Genomic DNA, 18,769 nt, shown 5'->3' on the forward strand with positions numbered 1-18,769 from the left:
TTTGTGAAATGTTAAATCACAAGTAAAATGTTAGACGATTGATGAAGTGATACAATCGAAAGGCCCGGAATGACATAAGTCAATGCCGTTCAAAATCTAGATCAGAGATTCAAACGCCGTTCGTAATCTTCAACATCGAGCGACCTTCCGTCACCAGTTATGATAATTCAGTGGTGGTCAACCCTGCTGCTTTATGGCTGTTTGCTCAAAGGCGGCAGGCAATTCACTTGCTGATTTGATATATTACCAAACTCTCCCAACGATCGAACTCAACAAAGGATAGTCATAACTTGGCAGTAAAATTATGAATATTACCCTAAGAAGCGATTGGTCCACTTTTGTGATTCGCAACTTGATTGGCGTTTTCCAATAATTTAGTCGCAAATTTTGAGTAAATGTAAAATATGAATAAGAAACACACTTTGATCAAATCACTAGTGATTGATTGACGACTTTTTAATACATACCACTGAAAAGTCCGCATTCATCGACTAGCAGCAGGTTTTTGATGTTAAGGAACCACGACAGGTCGTAAATGAGCTTCACGGTGGCAGCGATCTGGGTAGGCGTTGTTTGACTGATGCAATAGGATGCACAGGTTAGGACCAAAACAAATAGTAGGCCCTTTGCTCTGCATAGCGGCATGTTTTTATTAGCAGACACTGAAAATATTTGGAAAAATCGAGGACGGTTGTAAAATGCTAACGACATCGATGAAAACAAGTTATACAAGAACATCTTGTGACACCTTTATTTTTTTTTACAAAACAAGAGACCTGAACAAACAAAAAAGCGAACTATGTCTTCTATTTGACCTCGAACACTTTCATTGCAAATTTACACTTTAGCTAGCTACCTTAAACAATGGTTACCATGAAGCTGTGAGAAACCTTTTCTCACATAAATGGATGGCCTCTGTAATAGCGACCCCGACATTGCACGAAAGTCCGCCGTTTTTGGCACAATTTTAACGACAAAAAAGCATCATTTAGAGTCAAGAGAAGTGTCGCAAAAATTGACTTTTTTTTAGATCCATGATATTTTTGTGTGAATTCTCTTTGACAAATCATCTTAGTAGGAATCAGTTTATTTTGAAAAAAATCTTTTCATTTCAAACAGGTTTTTGGAAATTCATTAAAATACACACTTTTCTACCATAGGCAAATTGTCTTGCCTAAATGTCGTGCAACGTGTGTGACAGTGACAAATCGCGCGGCGTTCGTACGTTTCCAAATTAAGGGGACAATTGCCACTAATTAGCTGCCAAAATGTGCATGCCACCGCGTGGAGGCCCTCTCGTTTGCTGTAATTGAATTCAAAAAGAAGCACACGCCACCATCCGTCGAACACGACGCACGTTGTTGTCACACCTTATGCCAGATTTTGAAAGTTGGGCTTGTTGTCATGTAATACGCGGGGAAAAAGGCGCGAAATGTCTCCAGCAATTTTTTTAAAGCTGCCTATCCAATTTTCCGGGGTAAGCAAAATCCATGAAATTTTCCTCTTCATATTGTAAGATCTATATATGTCTGACATCTTGGTTACACTAGCAGAAAAAAGACAACTAAACAATTAATTACATTAATTACATTAATTACTGTTACATCCACGGCGCACCCAACCCAATCCGGCATCCGATGTCACCCCTTCGAACGTGACAAAGCTCATGAAAAACCTCCTTCCTGGCGAACACAATGCTCTGCCGCTGCTCAAGCCAAGTCCCCACTCCATCGTAAAAAAAAACGAATTCGAAAAAAAAAATCACAAGAGCCAAACCTCAAAAAAAATCACCTTTCATCTGCAGCTGTGTGTGCGAGCGCGCGGGCATATTGAGATGAGAAGAAGACCAGCGAAAGATATACTAACTAAGCTCATACTAAGATGGTTTAGTAGCAGTGACTGCAGCGGCTTGGACGCCGCCAACGGAGACTTGAAGGAAAGCTCGACCAGATCGGGCCGGTTAGTCTGGGTTCGCCGCTTGACGCCTCAAGAACCTCAACTCTCCGCAGTTGCTTAGAAAACCTCGCGGCCACGATCACGTGGATAAAATCGGAACACTTTGCCAAATCTGCCAGCAGTCGCGGAAGAGAGACCTGCCGGGAAGCAGCACAACAGCAGTCAGCACCTACCACCTCCACCGGGGGACTTGATCGAACGAAACGAAACGAAACTCCAAAAGGGAAGAGGGAGTGTGCGCTTGGTGTGGGTCACAACGTGATTGTAACTTGCCAATTTGGGCAGTTTGTCGGGGTCCGTCGTCGAGTGTGGTCAAATTTGAATATCTCTTTAAGAGTAGCAGTTTGTTGGCAGTTTCCTTTGAAAGTGATCGATAGTGTGAGGGGTTAGTGGAGTGGCCATGCGTGGCAGTGAACAGCTGTAACAAGCTAGCGAAGATCCCAACTATTTTATGCCGATCAACTCCTGGCGGGTAGTGGTCAATTCCGATCAGTGGCAAGTGAAAATGACGGTCGAGTCGAACCTGCGCTTCCTCGGCGTTCGCGACCAGAACCAAAACATGAAGAAATCACCGGCAACGACCAACGGCGAGATCAAGATGGACAAAGCCATCCTGAACGACCCGAACAACAACGAGACGATCCTGGGGGATGACGCCAACATCACCGAAAAGCAGGTGGACGAGTACATCGAGCATTACAACAAGTGGAAGCAGTCGGAGCTCGGCCATCGGCTGACCGCCATCCTGCGGGACAAGTTCGGCTACACCTTCGACGCAGAAATCAAATGGAACAACGTGTTCATGATTGGAATATTTCATGTGATCGCGATCGCGGCCTTCTGCAAATACGTCTTCAACGCAACCATCGTTACGTATGTTTGGGGTGAGTCACACTAGGCTGGAGGAGTCTCAACATTTACGACCCTTTTGGCGGTGAAAACACCTCGCCTAATGAGGATGGTTTTGGTTACTTGGGTCGTGAGCTAACGCCCAGCGGGGCCATTCCAACACTTCCGGGAGTGGCTCGTCTCGAGGTTACATAAAAGCAAATCAATAGTCAGGGTTGCGGGAAACAAAGACACACAGTTTTGATACCTAATCTAATTTTGTTATTTGAAAATCAAAAAAAGGCGTTAAAACAAGACAAAAACAGTGTCCCGAATTACCCCATGTAGCATGATTCGCCCCAGGCGACACCATTGAAAGGTGTCATCAACCCACCACAAAAGATAATCACGCAGAGTTGTAAATGCGAACACATTTCATTGTGAATTACCAGTTTATGAAGCATAAGTGCTTTCTTGGAAAGAGGAAACCAAATGAGTGATTACTCGCCTCAAGAACGTCCTTGAGGTTGAAAGTATATCGAACTTCATGTTTCCAGATTTTATTTTTCTTTTCAGATTTTAATGCTTCGCTTTCATTACTTTTAAATTAGTACTTGTTTTTGAACGCAATTTGAATAAGCTAAAAATTAAATTTAATTTCTGCATTAGATTTCATTTAAAATATCAATAAAATTTATAGAATTCGCTAAAAAATCATAAAAAATTCCGCCAAGGTACAGAGTTGAATTTTAGTAAATTTTTCGGTAATAAATAATATGGAATCATCTAAAACAATCATGTGCACCAATTTTTATCTGAGAGGGTAGCAAAAATAAGATGGTGCGCTTGGTAGCTAATGATGATTCCAGAGCATTAATAAACGAAATTTACAATTAATTTATTAAAATTCAATTCTGTCGTTCGAAGCGTGTTCAGGAAGCCTACATCTATCATACCTTGACGAAAATAAAGCGTTTACTGACATCAACTTCAAAAATGACAAGTTGTGCTTTCGTTTGTTTGAAAAATATCAAAGAGGTCAAGCGCATTTTTTCTGATAGTTATACGATTTTCCTTTTTTTTAATAAAAATGGAAAAGTTAACTTAATTATCCAACTATTAACTATCGATTACACATGTTTTTTTTTGAGATTTTTGTGCCCCCTGATCCATGAAAATTTTTTTGCCCCCTGATTTGACTAATTAAATGGTTTTTTAATGAAAATTATCGCATTTATCAAAAAATATCTTTTGGGTTGGTTTTGTCAAAATTTTCCTTTACCACATTTCTGTTATAGAGGTTATATTTCTGCAAAAGATGTTATATTCAACCTTCCAAAATTATACCTTCCAAATTTACACATTTTTTTACTGTGCATGTAAGTTTTAAATCTATTTTAGTATTTTGAGTCTGTCTGCCAGTATTTCCTCATCTGATGAAGCAGCTAGAGGTGGGCAAAATCATTAAAACGAGTGGCTCTTTTGAACGCTCTTTTTTTCAAAATTTGTTTAAAAGGGTTATTTTGGTGTGATTTTTATGTTTTTTTTTATTGTAATTTTTAAAAACGAAACTAAACGAAACTATTGGCACTACGCCCCCCGGGGCATGGCCTTCCTCTAGAGTGGGATTTCTGCTCCAGCGCCTCTGACGAGACAGGAGAAACCGGGACCGACGTTTTACTTCACCATCCGATAGAAGCTCAGTGGATAAGGCGGGAATCGAACCCGCATCTCATAGCATCATCGGGATCGGCAGCCGAAGCCGCTACCCCTGCGCCACGAGAATTTTTATAATCATTTTAAAAAACTGAAAACGAGAAGATTCGCTTGCAAATCATCGGTGTCTTTGTCAAGATTTCTACGCGAACCTAAACATTCGATAATTGGATGGGGAGAACACACAAACTTGAATCAAGAAATAAGGAAAAAAATGCTATTAATTTTACGAAATTGCGATTATTTCTGCTTAAATTAAACAAATGCTGATATTTCATTTTGAGAAAAAAAAATATGCGAACTGTTTTCTGCATTTGGATCTAATCGATAAAGTCTCTGAATGTCAAAGTATAATCGAACAAGAAGATTGTTTTCCAAAATCTCACGGGTAATATTTTTAAAGTAAATAATTTTAAAATGCTCACATTTGTATTCTGGTTATACGTTAATGCATCTTTACAATCAATATGGAAATGATATATAAAATAAATTTACATAGGACTTTAGGACCCTATTCCCAGCAAAAAAAACATAGGTGAACATTTTAGGTTAAATCCATTGGGGTTTCCCAGAAAACCGTATTTAGGTTCGATTATTTTCAGACAACCAACCGACGTCCCCACTGTACTTCCCAGCATATCTGCCGTAACACGTTAAACTTAATTGACAAGGTAGGACTGAGGCAATCGCTGTTAAGTTTTGCATGGCTTTCTAGTTTCAGCGAATATGTATATATGCTTGAAAAGTTAGTTTAAAACACTTTAAAAAAAAATCACGTACAAAAACCAATTCGCAACAAAAATGCTTAAGCCAAAATTCATGACTTTAAACTTAAATTACAAACTTACAATACTCCACTTCACCAGTGACACCCGAAACACTCCACACGCCTGTTACCAAACTGAAAACCTTTCTCCCACAGCTCAACCAGCCACTCTCCCTAGAAGGTCACAAGTGCGTGAATTTTTAAACACTTATCGGCGGTGTATAAAAATTGCTACCTTCGCGCCAAAACACCCAACAATTATTGCAACTCTCGGCTTCACCCTTCAGAAACACCTGTAGTGCAAAGCTTACCCCCGCTGAACAAGGGGGTGACTTTATGATTTGATTAACTTTGTTACATAACTGTTGGCAGGCAAAACTTTGTCAAAAGTGTGGCCTTCATCACATAATTTATTAAAATACTGAAAACTCCTTACTAAGTTTGTTTTGATGATAATTTTATGAACTTGTAACATGTAAGTTCTTCTAGGTAGTTCGCTGGAAACGTGTAAAGTGTCAATTAAAGCCTACTGAGACTCATTTAATAGCAATTTTACAAATGAAATCAGTATTGCGCATTTTGCACTTTACTAGAGTCTTGCGCAATTATTTTCATCACAGTATTTTTTCATCACAGTGATTTTTCTTCACAGTGATGACGAAGATATGCGTTGCTATGGCAGGCTGTTTATGTTATTTATTTATTTTTGGAAGTTCAGAAACTCGTCCAGCCCGAGAAAGTTTTACGGACCGGCTAAGTGATTCAAGAGACGACGGCTTGTTCCGGAATCGTGGTCTCCGGTGGCGGGATGGTTTTGCAGAGGCATCTTGGCTAACGATGGATCTTTGACTTTTTGCTGGACGGATGGTGGACAACCAGCGGGCGTTGCTGGCTACGTTTCGGACAGGCGTCTTCAGTACCCGCTGATCCTCCGCTGCCGAGAGGGGCCCCTTCATGGCGATGAAGGCCAAAAGCCTGAGGGTTATCGTCCTTTACGGTCCTCATATGGGGATGCGACAGACAGCGATGGAGAAAAGCTGCCCGGGATTCACGCTACCCATGCAGATCAATACAAGATGGACGGATCCTCGGAGTTTCACCGATGGAGAGGGCGATACCCTTCGCTACCCTGGAGCTTGTCCGATGTACCAATGCCATTTAGGACATGTAGTCTTTTCTAATATTTTTTTTTGAATATGTTCTTTCCGGCTTCTTTCGTCTACGAAGTATTGGTTTTAGCCAGAATTCTTTTAAATTTATAGCCAATCCATGGTACCTCCACCAGACAGTGTCTGTGGTACTGCTTTTTTTTGTTTGATGCCACTATCCACTGCGACCACGAATTAGATCTATTGCGGACATGCGACTTTATTTATAGAATCCCAAAGGCTTCATCGGTCAGGTGGGGAAATGGGACACGCACACACGCTATTGATGAGCAAGTGTGTCGAGCGATCCACTGCCGTAACTTTGCCGCCGAAGAGGTTTGAATGGTACCGCTTACGGACTTTGCTAACACAGCTCGAGATGGGCAAAAGAATTATGCCCTCGAGCTCTTAAAAAAATTAACCCGTCAAAAAAAAACCTAAAAGTATTCGCTACAAGAATCGAACCAGGATCCTTTAGCAGACCATCTCAAAGACTTAACTGCCTCGGCTACCACAGCTTGATGACTAGATTGAGGTCAAAGTCGATGCATTACACTTGTTTTGTTTTGATGGTGTGATGGAAAATCAGTTTGCCAACTGTGATGAAAATTTTCCCGCAGCACTCTACTGAGGTGCAAAGTGCGCAAAGTTGGCAGTTCTCAGTCCTGCAATGCAGTGTGATGAAAAAATCTAGGCCTAGCACGATTGACTCAAAACTCTAGAAATTGCTGCAAGGCGCAATATTTAATTTCAACTGATGGCAATCAAACTAAAAGCGTGCTTTCAGTTTAATTACTTAAAATATTTCATTACTCTTAACATTCCAGTAAAACTTTACTTGGTTAGAAAATCACAGAGAAAAATACGAAAATTATTGCACAATTTTATCTAAAACATACAGTGCATAAACTGCTTCAAGCTGCTGTCAAAAGGACATAAATGAGCTGTGGTGAATTCAAACTTGCCGTGGTGAGTTTGTGATCATTCAAATTGACCATTAAATTGTTGAGTTTTGAAAGACAAATTGAACTTTTTGTTTTTGGACAAAATCTCCAATTTACATTGAATTACAATTATGTGAATTTGTTTTTCAGAGAAACGTTAGTCAACTCGAAAAATATGTTTTCGCTAAAACCCATTTCTTTCACATGTTAGGCTTTATGACATTATAGCCTAATACCAGCCAAACTAACTTAATGCTATTCATCGATTCAAAATTCGCAAATTCGATAACGAATGGATCAACCTGGAATTCTCGAATCCTGGTGCTGGATTTCGACCTGCCGAGCGTAATAAAACCAGAATGAGTCACATTCAAAAGATGAAGAAGATCCCAGCTGACCAGTATTCTCTTCCGCGGTGAAGATTTGGGTGGGTCCGCGAAATTATTCGCCAAATCGTCAAACCATAAGATTATGGAAATTTTGACACCGAACCCCGGTGTGTTGGCAACAACTAATCAGCACGCATTTCAACTGGAAGTATCGTTGTTGCTGAGGTCGTTTGCCTCATTCTTTTCGATTTTTTGATAAAATTTCGAATAGTTATGTTGGTTCAGTGTGACAGAATTTCAAATGCGACAAACGATCACGAAATATCAACCAGAACCGGTCGTTTCCAGATTTCGCAATTTATGCAAATTTTGGCAATCTTCGAACACGAGACCGAGCTCAGCTGCACGTGTTTGGCTCAAAATTTTCACACAAAGAAAACCTGTTTAGACAGTTTGTGGCGGGATTTCCCCCAAGTAATTTACATAAATCAATATTTTATGCAAAATTCAAATTTCAAATGAGGCAAACCATCACGACGTTGTTGGGAAATATCAACCAGAACAAGTCATTTCCAGATTTCGCAATTTATGCAAAATTTTAGCAATCCTCAAACACGGGATCAGCTCAGCTGCACGTGTTTGATATACAAATTTCACACAAAGAAAACCTGTTTAGAAAATTTGTGCTTGGGTTTCCCTTCAATGATTTACGTAAATCTTTATTTTATTCAAAGTTTCAGGTCGCTCACGTTTTCACAGTCAGCCGATTATGGCAGATGATCTTTTTTTGCGGAAAAAAAAATCATTAGAAAAATTTTCACACACGATTGATCAGCGGCAGATCAACGCAAAGATCATCGAACAAATGCTCAGGTGCCACTTTTTCTGCAACCATTAATTTTACAGTCGATTTTATTGCGATCAATTCCAACGCTAGATACGTCAACACCTGGCAAAACGATTTGGTTTCCTTTAACATTATTTTTTGTTGTTGACTTGATTCAAAAAAATTCGCTCGCGCGTGGCGCCCAAACATTTTGTGTTTTGAGTTCATATTAAAGCGCGAAATGAGATTTTTAATTGCTTTTTGACTGCGAAGGCAAACAAAAAACTATGCTCCTAGCGTGTTGTGACTGTTTCAAGTTTTAGATTGATTATGATGAGATTTAGGCAGTATTTTTTTCTTATATTAATTTAAAAACAATTATTAAACTGGGTTAAGTTTTCAACTTATGTTCAACCATTAGACTGTTACAGGTTTTCCAAAATCATAAGATTAACGTTAACACATTGATCAACAAAGTAATAAAGAAAGGGAAACCAGTTAATAGGTTGAGCCGTTCCCTTCATCATTTTCATGCTCTTCTTGCATAATTTCGATCGACTTATCAAAGCAAACTAGCCCAAACAAGTGTCGTCATAACAACTTGCGGGCACGCAACCTGCTTGGAACGAGATTTTTCGAAAATTTAAACCCATGTTTGAATAAAATACATTCACATTACATTTCATTAAGAACATCACATCATATTCATTATTAAGGTTACCTTACTTCTTAAACGTCACAGCAAAGCAATTCAGAAATCCGTCCCATGTCCAACTCGCCTTTCACTGTCATTACGTCATGAAGGTCATCTTTTTGTTTGCCCTCAAAAGTGGGAAGACCCAGCACCGCTGGACTGGGCAGCATATTTTTCTTTCGTCAGCTGTTTCACCTAACCAACAACAAAAACCTGGGCCTGTCTTTCACTCAAACCAACCGAACTGACCCGCATTCATTTTTCGAAAGGGAACACGTGGTGGGTTTGCCTTGATTTGCGCGTGTTTTGACAGTGATTTTATTTTTTTTTACGAAAAAAAATCAAATATTATTGATTGTTTTCGCTAAAACAAATAAAATTACTGTCAAAACACGCAATTGTGTACAATAAAAGTCTTCAACCACTTCAACCTAACATTGAGTGTATCTTTTCACACCTTATGTCAATCGCCATCGGAGTAAGCGGAATATACTCATTGTTTACTAGGATGTAACAAAAATGAATTTTTGGCGGGCATTCAAGGGTTTGTTCCGGTGGGCATACTAAGCTCAAATCCAAAATATGAGCTTGTTTGGATGTAACAGGAGCTGGCGCTCCACCCTTGAATTTTAAATGGAATTTAACCCGTAAAAAAAGATTTTTTCAAAAATGTCGCTTTTTGAGGCATTTTGGCCACTGAAGTGTTTATTTTCAACATCATCGGCGCGTAGGCCAGATCCTTGCGCATCTTTTGGTATATATAACATTGAAATTTAGAGCACCCTAAATTTAGAGCACCCTAGAGCTCGGTACAGGCCTTCAAAGTTTGGCATTTTTTCGAAAAATCGGCCCCGGCAAAAAAGATATGCGTCGCCCTAGACGCCATTTGATTTTGCTGGGGCCGATTTTTCGAAAAAATGCCAAACATTGAAGGCCTGTACCGAGCTCTAGGGTGCTCCAAATTTCAATGTTATATATACCAAAAGATGCGCAAGGATCTGGCCTACACGCCGATGATGTTTAAAATAAACGCTTCAGTGGCCAAAATGCCTCAAAAAGTGACATTTTTGAAAAAATCTTTTTTTACGGGTTAAATCCCATTTAAAATTGAAGGGCGGAGCGCCAGCTCCTGTTACGTCCAATCATGCTCATATTTGGGATTTGAGCTTAGTATGCCCACCGGAACACACCCTTGAATGCCCTCCAAAAAGTCATTTTTGTTACACTCTATTGTTTACATTTGTTTCTAGGACCTTATATAAAAAAACCCCGAACAATATTATACAGTTGGGTCCTAAAATTTAGCTTTATTTTCTGATGTTATTGTTCACATCAATGATAAAGCTTATTTTTTTGAGCACAAAATTATCATCGCAGTTCTTCTTGACAGAAAAGGTACTTGACAGCTCGTTCCAAGGGTACCATTGTTGATCCATTCAAAAATTGTTATGACGCAAAAATTGAACAAAAGTAATCAGAAATGGTTTTTAATCGTGTTTTTTACCGTTGTACGTAAAAATTTACACAGTTTACATATTCAACTGTGTCGAACCATCGAGACTGTACCTTCACTAGCTGTCAAATTACACACTGATCGGATGCACTCGAAAATCTCAAATATTGCACTCTCATTTTGAACCAGCCTACTGAAAGTGGTGGGAAAATCCACTCATTAACGGGTCTGAACGAGCTGTATTGTCTCAGATCTCAGTTGAATGGAAAAATCTCAAAAATCGAAGGTTTTACGCGACTGTTCCTTTCTAGAGTTACCTAATATACCATTCACGCGTGAGATAATCCGTTCAAAATGATTGACAGCATGTTTCGTTAACTTTAAAACTAAATTTTATTTTCGTTTCCAATGAGATTTGTGATTTATTTAAAGAGTGAATTTTATGCCATGGCTTGAAAATTTCAAACAACTTGTTTCATTCGAGTAATAACTTGAATGTATTCTCCTCCTCAGGTTTCTTCATTGGAGGTTGTGCCGGGTTTGGGGTGACGGGAGGTGTCCACAGACTCTGGTGCCATCGAGCTTACAAAGCAAAGCTGCCGCTACGGATCATCCTGGCGTGCTGTTACTCGATCGCCGGCCAGAACACCATCTACGACTGGGTGCGCGATCACCGGATCCACCACAAGTACTCGGAAACGAACGGCGACCCGCACAACTCAAACCGGGGCTTCCTGTACGCCCACGTGGGTTGGCTGATGCTGCGAAAACACCCGGAGTGCATCAAGAAGGGTCGCTTGATCGACATGTCGGACATCGAGGCCGATCCGGTGGTGCAGTTCCATCACAAGTAAGTTTATGGAAGCGAGAGTTTTTTGTTTTACTGAGAAAAAAAACTTAATTCTATTCAATGTTAGTCCTAGCTAATTCACTAAACCAACCCACCGGATTGTTTATTAGCCTTTTGATGGTCACTAAAACTTGCAAGGTTTTATCGATCAGTTGATTAGCAGTTGCACGGTAGAGCTCATTGCCGGCTTGGATACTGACCGTCTTTGGCGTTGCCCGTGACAATGGCCGGCACGGAACGAAACACGAGGCTAATTAGCACTACCTTCAAAGATACATTGGAGACAAAAGCGTCTTCAAGATGTTACGATTTCGCAATGTCAATGCTGGGACTGACCGGATTTAATTAGCAAATAATTTGATTTTACACTAAAAGTCTGCCTTTTTTTGTTAGCATTACCCTCACCACTGTAACATTCGGTTCCTCATGAACACATCTAATTTAAAAGAAACCTATTGTGAGCGGAATACTCGTAACGTTAACAAAATGCTTAAAAATGTGTTCAATTGGATCCTAAAATGAAGCTTAGATTGCTGATATTATTGTTTACAGCGATAAAGCTTATTTTTCTGAGTACAATGACCCTTTGTACGAGCACAAAGAGTTTAAAATGGATTTTCAAATCAATTTTGAAAAATTAACCTCGCGGTCCTTCTTGACAGAAAAGCTCCTACTTGACAGCTCGTTTCAAGGGGACCATAGTTGATCCATCGAAAAAATGTTGTCTTGTCAAAAAAAAAATTTGCATTAAAATGAAAAATAGTGATCAGAAATGGTTTTTAATCGTGTTTTTTACCGTTGCACAGTGGTCCAGATCGCAAAATTAAGTGGAAAATGGATTTTCCGAAAAATGGTGACGTTTTGGAGCTTTGGTGTCTTCAGAAGAGTTGTTGCAAATGGAAAGGGGCAACTTTTGGTTTGGTTCAAAATTAGGGTGGTTCACGATTAGGGTGATTTTGAAAATCTAACTTTTCAGGAATATTTTTGGGAATTTTTTTGTCTTCTAGAAAGTTGATGGGCTTGCCAATCCAAGCAACTTTGTCGAAGACACCAAAATTTTATCTCGTAATCTACGCCTTCTATGACCAAATTTATAAAAAGCATCTGAGCAAACCTTCAAAAATCAGTTTTTTGAACGTGGCAATTCAGGGTTAACTTTTAGAGAAAAGTGATATTCGGAGCACTTTTAGAGCTCTACAAAACAAACATTTTCATTTTTTGACATGTCAATTTGGACTTAAGGGTCAAAAGTTACAGCCATTTTAAGGTAAAAAAGATGCAAATTTAAAACTTAAATATCTCAAAATGGCGCAAGCCAAATTTTGAGCACTAGGTTGCATTTGAAAGAAGAGATCTAGCACTACAAACGCTGAAAAAATCTCAGGGGTGTTTTTCTTTAAACTTGAGATATCTTCATTTGAAAAAGTCTAATTTTCAAGGGAAAACCATATGGGACCACCCTAACGAAATTCGAAAATTGTCCAAATATATGTTTTTCCATGTAATTTTGCCCGCTGAATCTGAATCTGCCCTCAGAATTGAGCCAAAATGTCAACAAATCGATTTTTGGTCATATTTTGGGTTTCCATGTAAAATTATCATTTAAACCCAAAATATGACCAAAAATCGATTTGTTGACATTTTGGCTCAATTCTGAGGGCAGATTCAGATTCAGCGGGCAAAATTACATGGAAAAACATATATTTGGACAATTTTCGAATTTCGTTAGGGTGGTCCCATATGGTTTTCCCTTGAAAATTAGACTTTTTCAAATGAAGATATCTCAAGTTAAAAGAAAAACACCCCTGAGATTTTTTCAGCGTTTGTAGTGCTAGATCTCTTCTTTCAAATGCAACCTAGTGCTTAAAATTTGGCTTGCGCCATTTTGAGATATTTAAGTTTTAAATTTGCATCTTTTTTACCTTAAAATGGCTGTAACTTTTGACCCTTAAGTCCAAATTGACATGTCAAAACATGAAAATGTTTGTTTTGTAGAGCTCTAAAAGTGCTCCGAATATCACTTTTCTCTAAAAGTTAACCCTGAATTGCCACGTTCAAAAAACTGATTTTTGAAGGTTTGCTCAGATGCTTTTTATAAATTTGGTCATAGAAGGCGTAGATTACGAGATAAAATTTTGGTGTCTTCGACAAAGTTGCTTGGATTGGCAAGCCCATCAACTTTTTAGAAGACAAAAAAATTCCCAAAAATATTCCTGAAAAGTTAGATTTTCAAAATCACCCTAATCGTGAACCACCCTAATTTTGAACCAAACCAAAAGTTGCCCCTTTCCATTTGCAACAACTCTTCTGAAGACACCAAAGCTCCAAAACGTCACCATTTTTCGGAAAATCCATTTTCCACTTAATTTTGCGATCTGGACCACTGTGCGTTGTACATAAAAATTGACATAGGGCTTTAGTACCCAATTGGGTCCTAAAATGAAGCTTAGATTGCTGATATTATTGTTTACAGCGATAAAGCTTATTTTTCTGAGTACAATGACCCTTTGTACGAGCACAAAGAGTTTAAAATGGATTTTTAAATCAATTTTGAAAAATTAACCTCGCGGTCCTTCTTGACAGAAAAGCTCCTACTTGACAGCTCGTTCCAAGGGGACCATAGTTGATCGGAAAAATGTTGTCTTGTCAAAAAAAAAATTTGCATTAAAATAAAAAAAAAGTGATCAGAAATGGTTTTTTATCGTGTTTTTTACCGTTGTACATAAAAATTGACATAGGGCTTTAGTACCCAATTGAACCTGGTGAACCGAAGCAAACTCAAACCGAAACCCAAATCAGCGATTCGCAGATGCATGTCAGTTTAGCGCATTGAAATCACAATAATCTGTAATTTAAATATTTTTTACAGTTCAAGCGTTCAAATCGACAAGATACAAACTAAATACATACTAGGCATATCAAGTAAAACACACCCCTTGTGAACAAGAAGGACAACCCTGCGTCAGCACACGTTGCGTGGAAACCTCCAAAAAATGCCAACTTGCACACAACACTGCATGCAAGTAGGCCCACCCAAAATTTTTGGCAACGCATGAATGTGTTGCGTCGTTTCTAGCCTAGACTTACACGTTCAAAAAAAACATCCAACCTACACTGATTTGAGTTAACGTGTTACCGTTGGATGCTACTATGGAAACGTTTTACATAAATATGTTAGCACTGGGTTTAGCGCGTTTTGAAACATAAGGGAGCGAATGACCCAAAAGGGTTAAAGTTCCCCTAATAAAATCAACAACATCTATGAAACATGATATGAACCAAGTTTTTTGTGCAGCGTGTACAAAGGTATGTAGGCGAAAAACACCTAAATAACATCTTTTTGTTGAACGGTGTAGATGTTGAGTAAATAAACTCGATAAGAGCAGCTGAAATAAATCAATATTCCACAATGTTTAAGCGTTAGTTGTAATCAAGCTTGTTTGCAACTCAAATCCTGACTGTGTTAGATTTATTGATTTTGGTACACTCTTAATTCGAAACCACAAAATCTAACTGTTTTACTGCAAAATTTAATCATTTATGATGTTTAAGGGTAAAATTTAAAAAAATCAGGTTCTCTGGCTGATTAGTATTTCAAACAACCACTCAAATTTTAAAAGTGATCGGTTGAGTCCACGATTGGGGAAAAGCGATCGAAACTTACGGGGAAAGTTACAGTTTTACTCTTTTGACTGCACGGAAATAATATTTAATTACTTAATGATACCAACACAGAAGTATCTTTAAACTAGGGTGTCCTAAACAACTCTTCACAATGCGTATTATGCTAAACTGTTTAGGCATCAGCTATTAACCTGGTTAACCTTCATCTCTCAACTTCATCGATTTGGTAGATGTCCTAATGTCTAAATATTTCTTTATCTAAATAAAAGTCCTGGTAATATACGACAAATCAAAAAATCGATGCCCATATGCTCACTTGTACAAAGCTTGCTGGGATTCTCATCTAGATAGAGCAAGAGAGCACACGGGCATCGATAGTCTGAATTCCAAATTGAATTTTCAAAATCAATAACATAAAATGCTTTGAACATGATAACAGTTGCGCTGCTGTCAGAAAATTGCAGCATTATTTAAATTAATTAAAAACAAACCTTTTCTCTTTGACCAATTAGTACAGATTTTTTGGGAAAAAATAGAAAAGAAAGACCTAAAATAATTTAAATTTGCATTTGCGTTCATTGCCACGTAGGGTAAATTCTCGTATGTTTGGCAGGTTAAGCACCTGCTCCTAACTCCATCCAATTTGCTGATTTTCACAATTTAAACAACTAATTTTGCAAAACTTTTGATAGAAACTTGCTTGCTCACTCCTTATTGAGCTATTTATCACTCGATTTCAGTTGAAAACGCTTTTAATTAGCTTTAATTGAATGTCAAAGTTCTGACCTGCCAACATTAGAGGCACGCTGGAATTGAATGCTGTTCCCCTAGATGAGAAATAATCATGAGAACCAATTTTTGCATTTTAGTGGCACTTTCAAGTTAAAAAATTGATCATTTAAGGTTTTGGATAGTAATTTATCTCTTTTTTTATTCAAAGAAACTATATGAGCTCAAAGAAAATTTAATCTAGCAATCAATTTATCGATTTGCGTGAAACTTTTTCCTAAGGGGTAGTAACTTTTGTCCCTGATCACGAATCCGAGGTCGATTTCTAGTGACGGAGTGCCATTTTTTAACATGCGAAAAAATACATTTTTTCAAAAATTTGCAGTCTGAAAAGGTGGTGAGATTTTTCATCTAAAAAAAACACAAAAAAATTAAAAAACTCAGCCATTTTTCATGACTTAACTGTAATTTTTTTGGGGATTTGTCATTTTATGGGAAATTTTATGTGCTCTACGAATCTGCTATTTGTTCGTTCAGAACAAAATTTTTCATTTCGTGTTTTTCTGAGTTTGAAGGGTATTTTTTACAAAGTAACAATATTCTATAAAGTTGTAAAGCAGACAGTTACAAAAAAATATATATGTAAACATAAGGATTTTTTTGTAACAAAAATTGTGTGCATCCTCATTCTTCAGTTTTCTTTTCATCTTCTTATGTTGAGAATAAAAATACAGAAGGTTTTATTTAAAAATTATACTCAAAAAATATCTGGCCCGCCAACGCTTTTGAAAAACAAGTTGTTTTACATGATCCCATATCACCTTGCATTGATGGAGTCATGTTTGAGCTCAACGACTCATAAAAAAAGACAACGAAAATGTTTGCGAGGATTTCAGATAATAGAGTCAGAGCAGTGTTTCGGTAAATTGAACGAGTTGAATCAAATTTAATGATATCTTTCAAAATTGCTGTGTATCTTATCAAAACCAGAACAAAAAACTGTAAATTCTAAACCAACACCTTCATTCTTCGAACTACCCCTAAACAGACACTTCGTCCTGATGAAGATCCTGTTCTGCTTCTTCCTGCCGACGTTCATCCCGTGGTACTTCCTGGGCGAGGATTTCTGGCTAGCTTTCCTGAGCCAGTGCTTCGTGCGGTACGTGCTGTCCCTGAACTTCACGTGGCTAGTCAACAGCGCCGCCCACATCTTCGGCAACCGGCCGTACAACGAGTGAGTGTAGCTTCTTTTGGTTCTTAGAAGGTTGTAACTTAATCGAAACTTTATCTTTCCTAGGAACATTCAACCCGTCGAGAACAAGTTGGTATCGGTGGTGGCCATGGGCGAAGGTTGGCACAACTATCACCACGTGTTTCCCTGGGACTACAAGGCGGCCGAGCTGGGCAAGTACTCCGTCAACGTGACCACATTCTGGCTGGACTTTTTCGCCAAGATTGGCTGGGCGTACGACCTGAAGGAACCGTCGAAGAACCTTGTCCGGAGAACGATCATGCGCTTTGGTGAGTAGTGGGTTGTGAGTTGTAGGATCCGGGCGGTAACGTTGTTTTTCTACCAATTCTACAGGTGACGGAACGCATCCCATGAGCCCAATTGAGGACCTAGAGGAGGTCCCATACCCGGAGGACGAAGCCGATGAACATCGGGCTCGCTAAACCGTGGCAGACCATATCTGAAGGTTTCCTTGTAATGATCGATCGATCACGTGATCAACCGCACAGTGTGGTTCTAGGGAATAGAATTAGGATTTTTTTTCGACATTTTACGTAACGCAAGAATTGCAAGCTGATTTGAATTGTGCGAGGCATTATCATCAATACGAGACCACCGTTTTCGATCGACCTTGATTTTTGAATACAAAACGTTGCACCTCACTCTGAGGCTGGTACTTGCTTTCCAGGTCAACCAACGAACGCAGCAGCAAAGCCGACTCCAGTCAAATAACGAACGAATTGTATGTGACCACAGCACACATTCATCTTTGAAAATTTCATAACTCGAAACCAGCATTTGAAAGTGCCCTTGAACTAAGTAGTTGGATGTTTAGTTCAAGGCGGGGATCTTCAACAATCTTGAACACATGTTTGCTTTCGAATTAAATGCAGTCTTGTTTCTAAAAGAACGGTTCAACAACTTGGGTAATATTGCCCAGCAGATAACTAATCAGGATTATGATTACCATTAATAATTATTTCAAAGTATGTTTTAGGGATATGGCTAAAAGTCAGTAAAATAAACTATGATAAAATAAAGCATATGTTTTAATATAATTTGTGGAAATATCTCACCATTTTTAACACTCCTCATTTTGCTCGTATCTTTTACTTCATCAAACAGTTCACTTGCTCTACCTTACATACCCAACATTTACGCAATTGTTCCAAAAAGTTGCCCAAATCCAACCCACAACCATCGCGCACAAAGCCCAAACTCCCTGGACTCTCCAATATTGCGCCATCGAGTCAAAAGCAGCCGCAGGCCGTCTAATGATGTTCATTTCTCAAACTAATCTCGTAGCAATCAATGATTCCCGCAGTACTGTAAGCACCCGAAAAAAAAATCAGAGCCAAGCGCAACCAAAACAAATCGCACCGACACTTAGTTACACTTAGGCACTCTCAATGGGAGTGTACAACAGTGCGGAGTCACTTTCTTATGCGAACAATCATCGGCATGCTTGCCGGTGTGTGCGTGTGTGTGTGTGTGTGTGTGTTTGTGTCTGTGTTGTCCACCATTGGTCAAGTGCGCCTACTGTGATTCATTCTGCGGCAGCTGTTGCCGGCGGGCAATGCCCAAATAAATGGACGGCCATTGGCTTAGAGTGACGATCAAAAAGTAACGAAAACTCAAAAATACCTTGTCTTTTTTTTTTGGTTTGTTCTAATTA

General features: G+C 38.8%; 2 protein-coding genes across 2 annotated transcripts in view; one reads left to right on the forward strand and one right to left on the reverse strand.

Moving 5' to 3' along the window:
- LOC128092823 (uncharacterized) overlaps positions 1–18,769 on the reverse strand; it is an 81,752-nt gene that overhangs the window by 46,866 nt on the left and 16,117 nt on the right. Inside the window, exon 2 of the mRNA XM_052707595.1 lies at positions 468–662. Coding sequence (XP_052563555.1) covers positions 468–645 — 178 coding nt within the window. The 5' untranslated portion in view covers positions 646–662. The remainder of the gene's footprint in view (positions 1–467; positions 663–18,769) is intronic.
- LOC120423842 (stearoyl-CoA desaturase 5-like) lies at positions 1,955–18,134 on the forward strand. The gene is made up of 5 exons (XM_039587790.2): positions 1,955–2,840; positions 11,174–11,510; positions 16,912–17,097; positions 17,161–17,384; positions 17,449–18,134. The coding sequence occupies exons 1-5, from the start codon at positions 2,408–2,410 to the stop codon at positions 17,535–17,537; spliced, it is 1,269 nt and encodes a 422-aa protein (XP_039443724.1). The 5' UTR covers positions 1,955–2,407; the 3' UTR covers positions 17,538–18,134.

Source organism: Culex pipiens, chromosome 1 (genome assembly GCF_016801865.2).
Source record: "Culex pipiens pallens isolate TS chromosome 1, TS_CPP_V2, whole genome shotgun sequence".
In the NCBI taxonomy this organism is placed as follows: domain Eukaryota; kingdom Metazoa; phylum Arthropoda; class Insecta; order Diptera; family Culicidae; genus Culex; species Culex pipiens.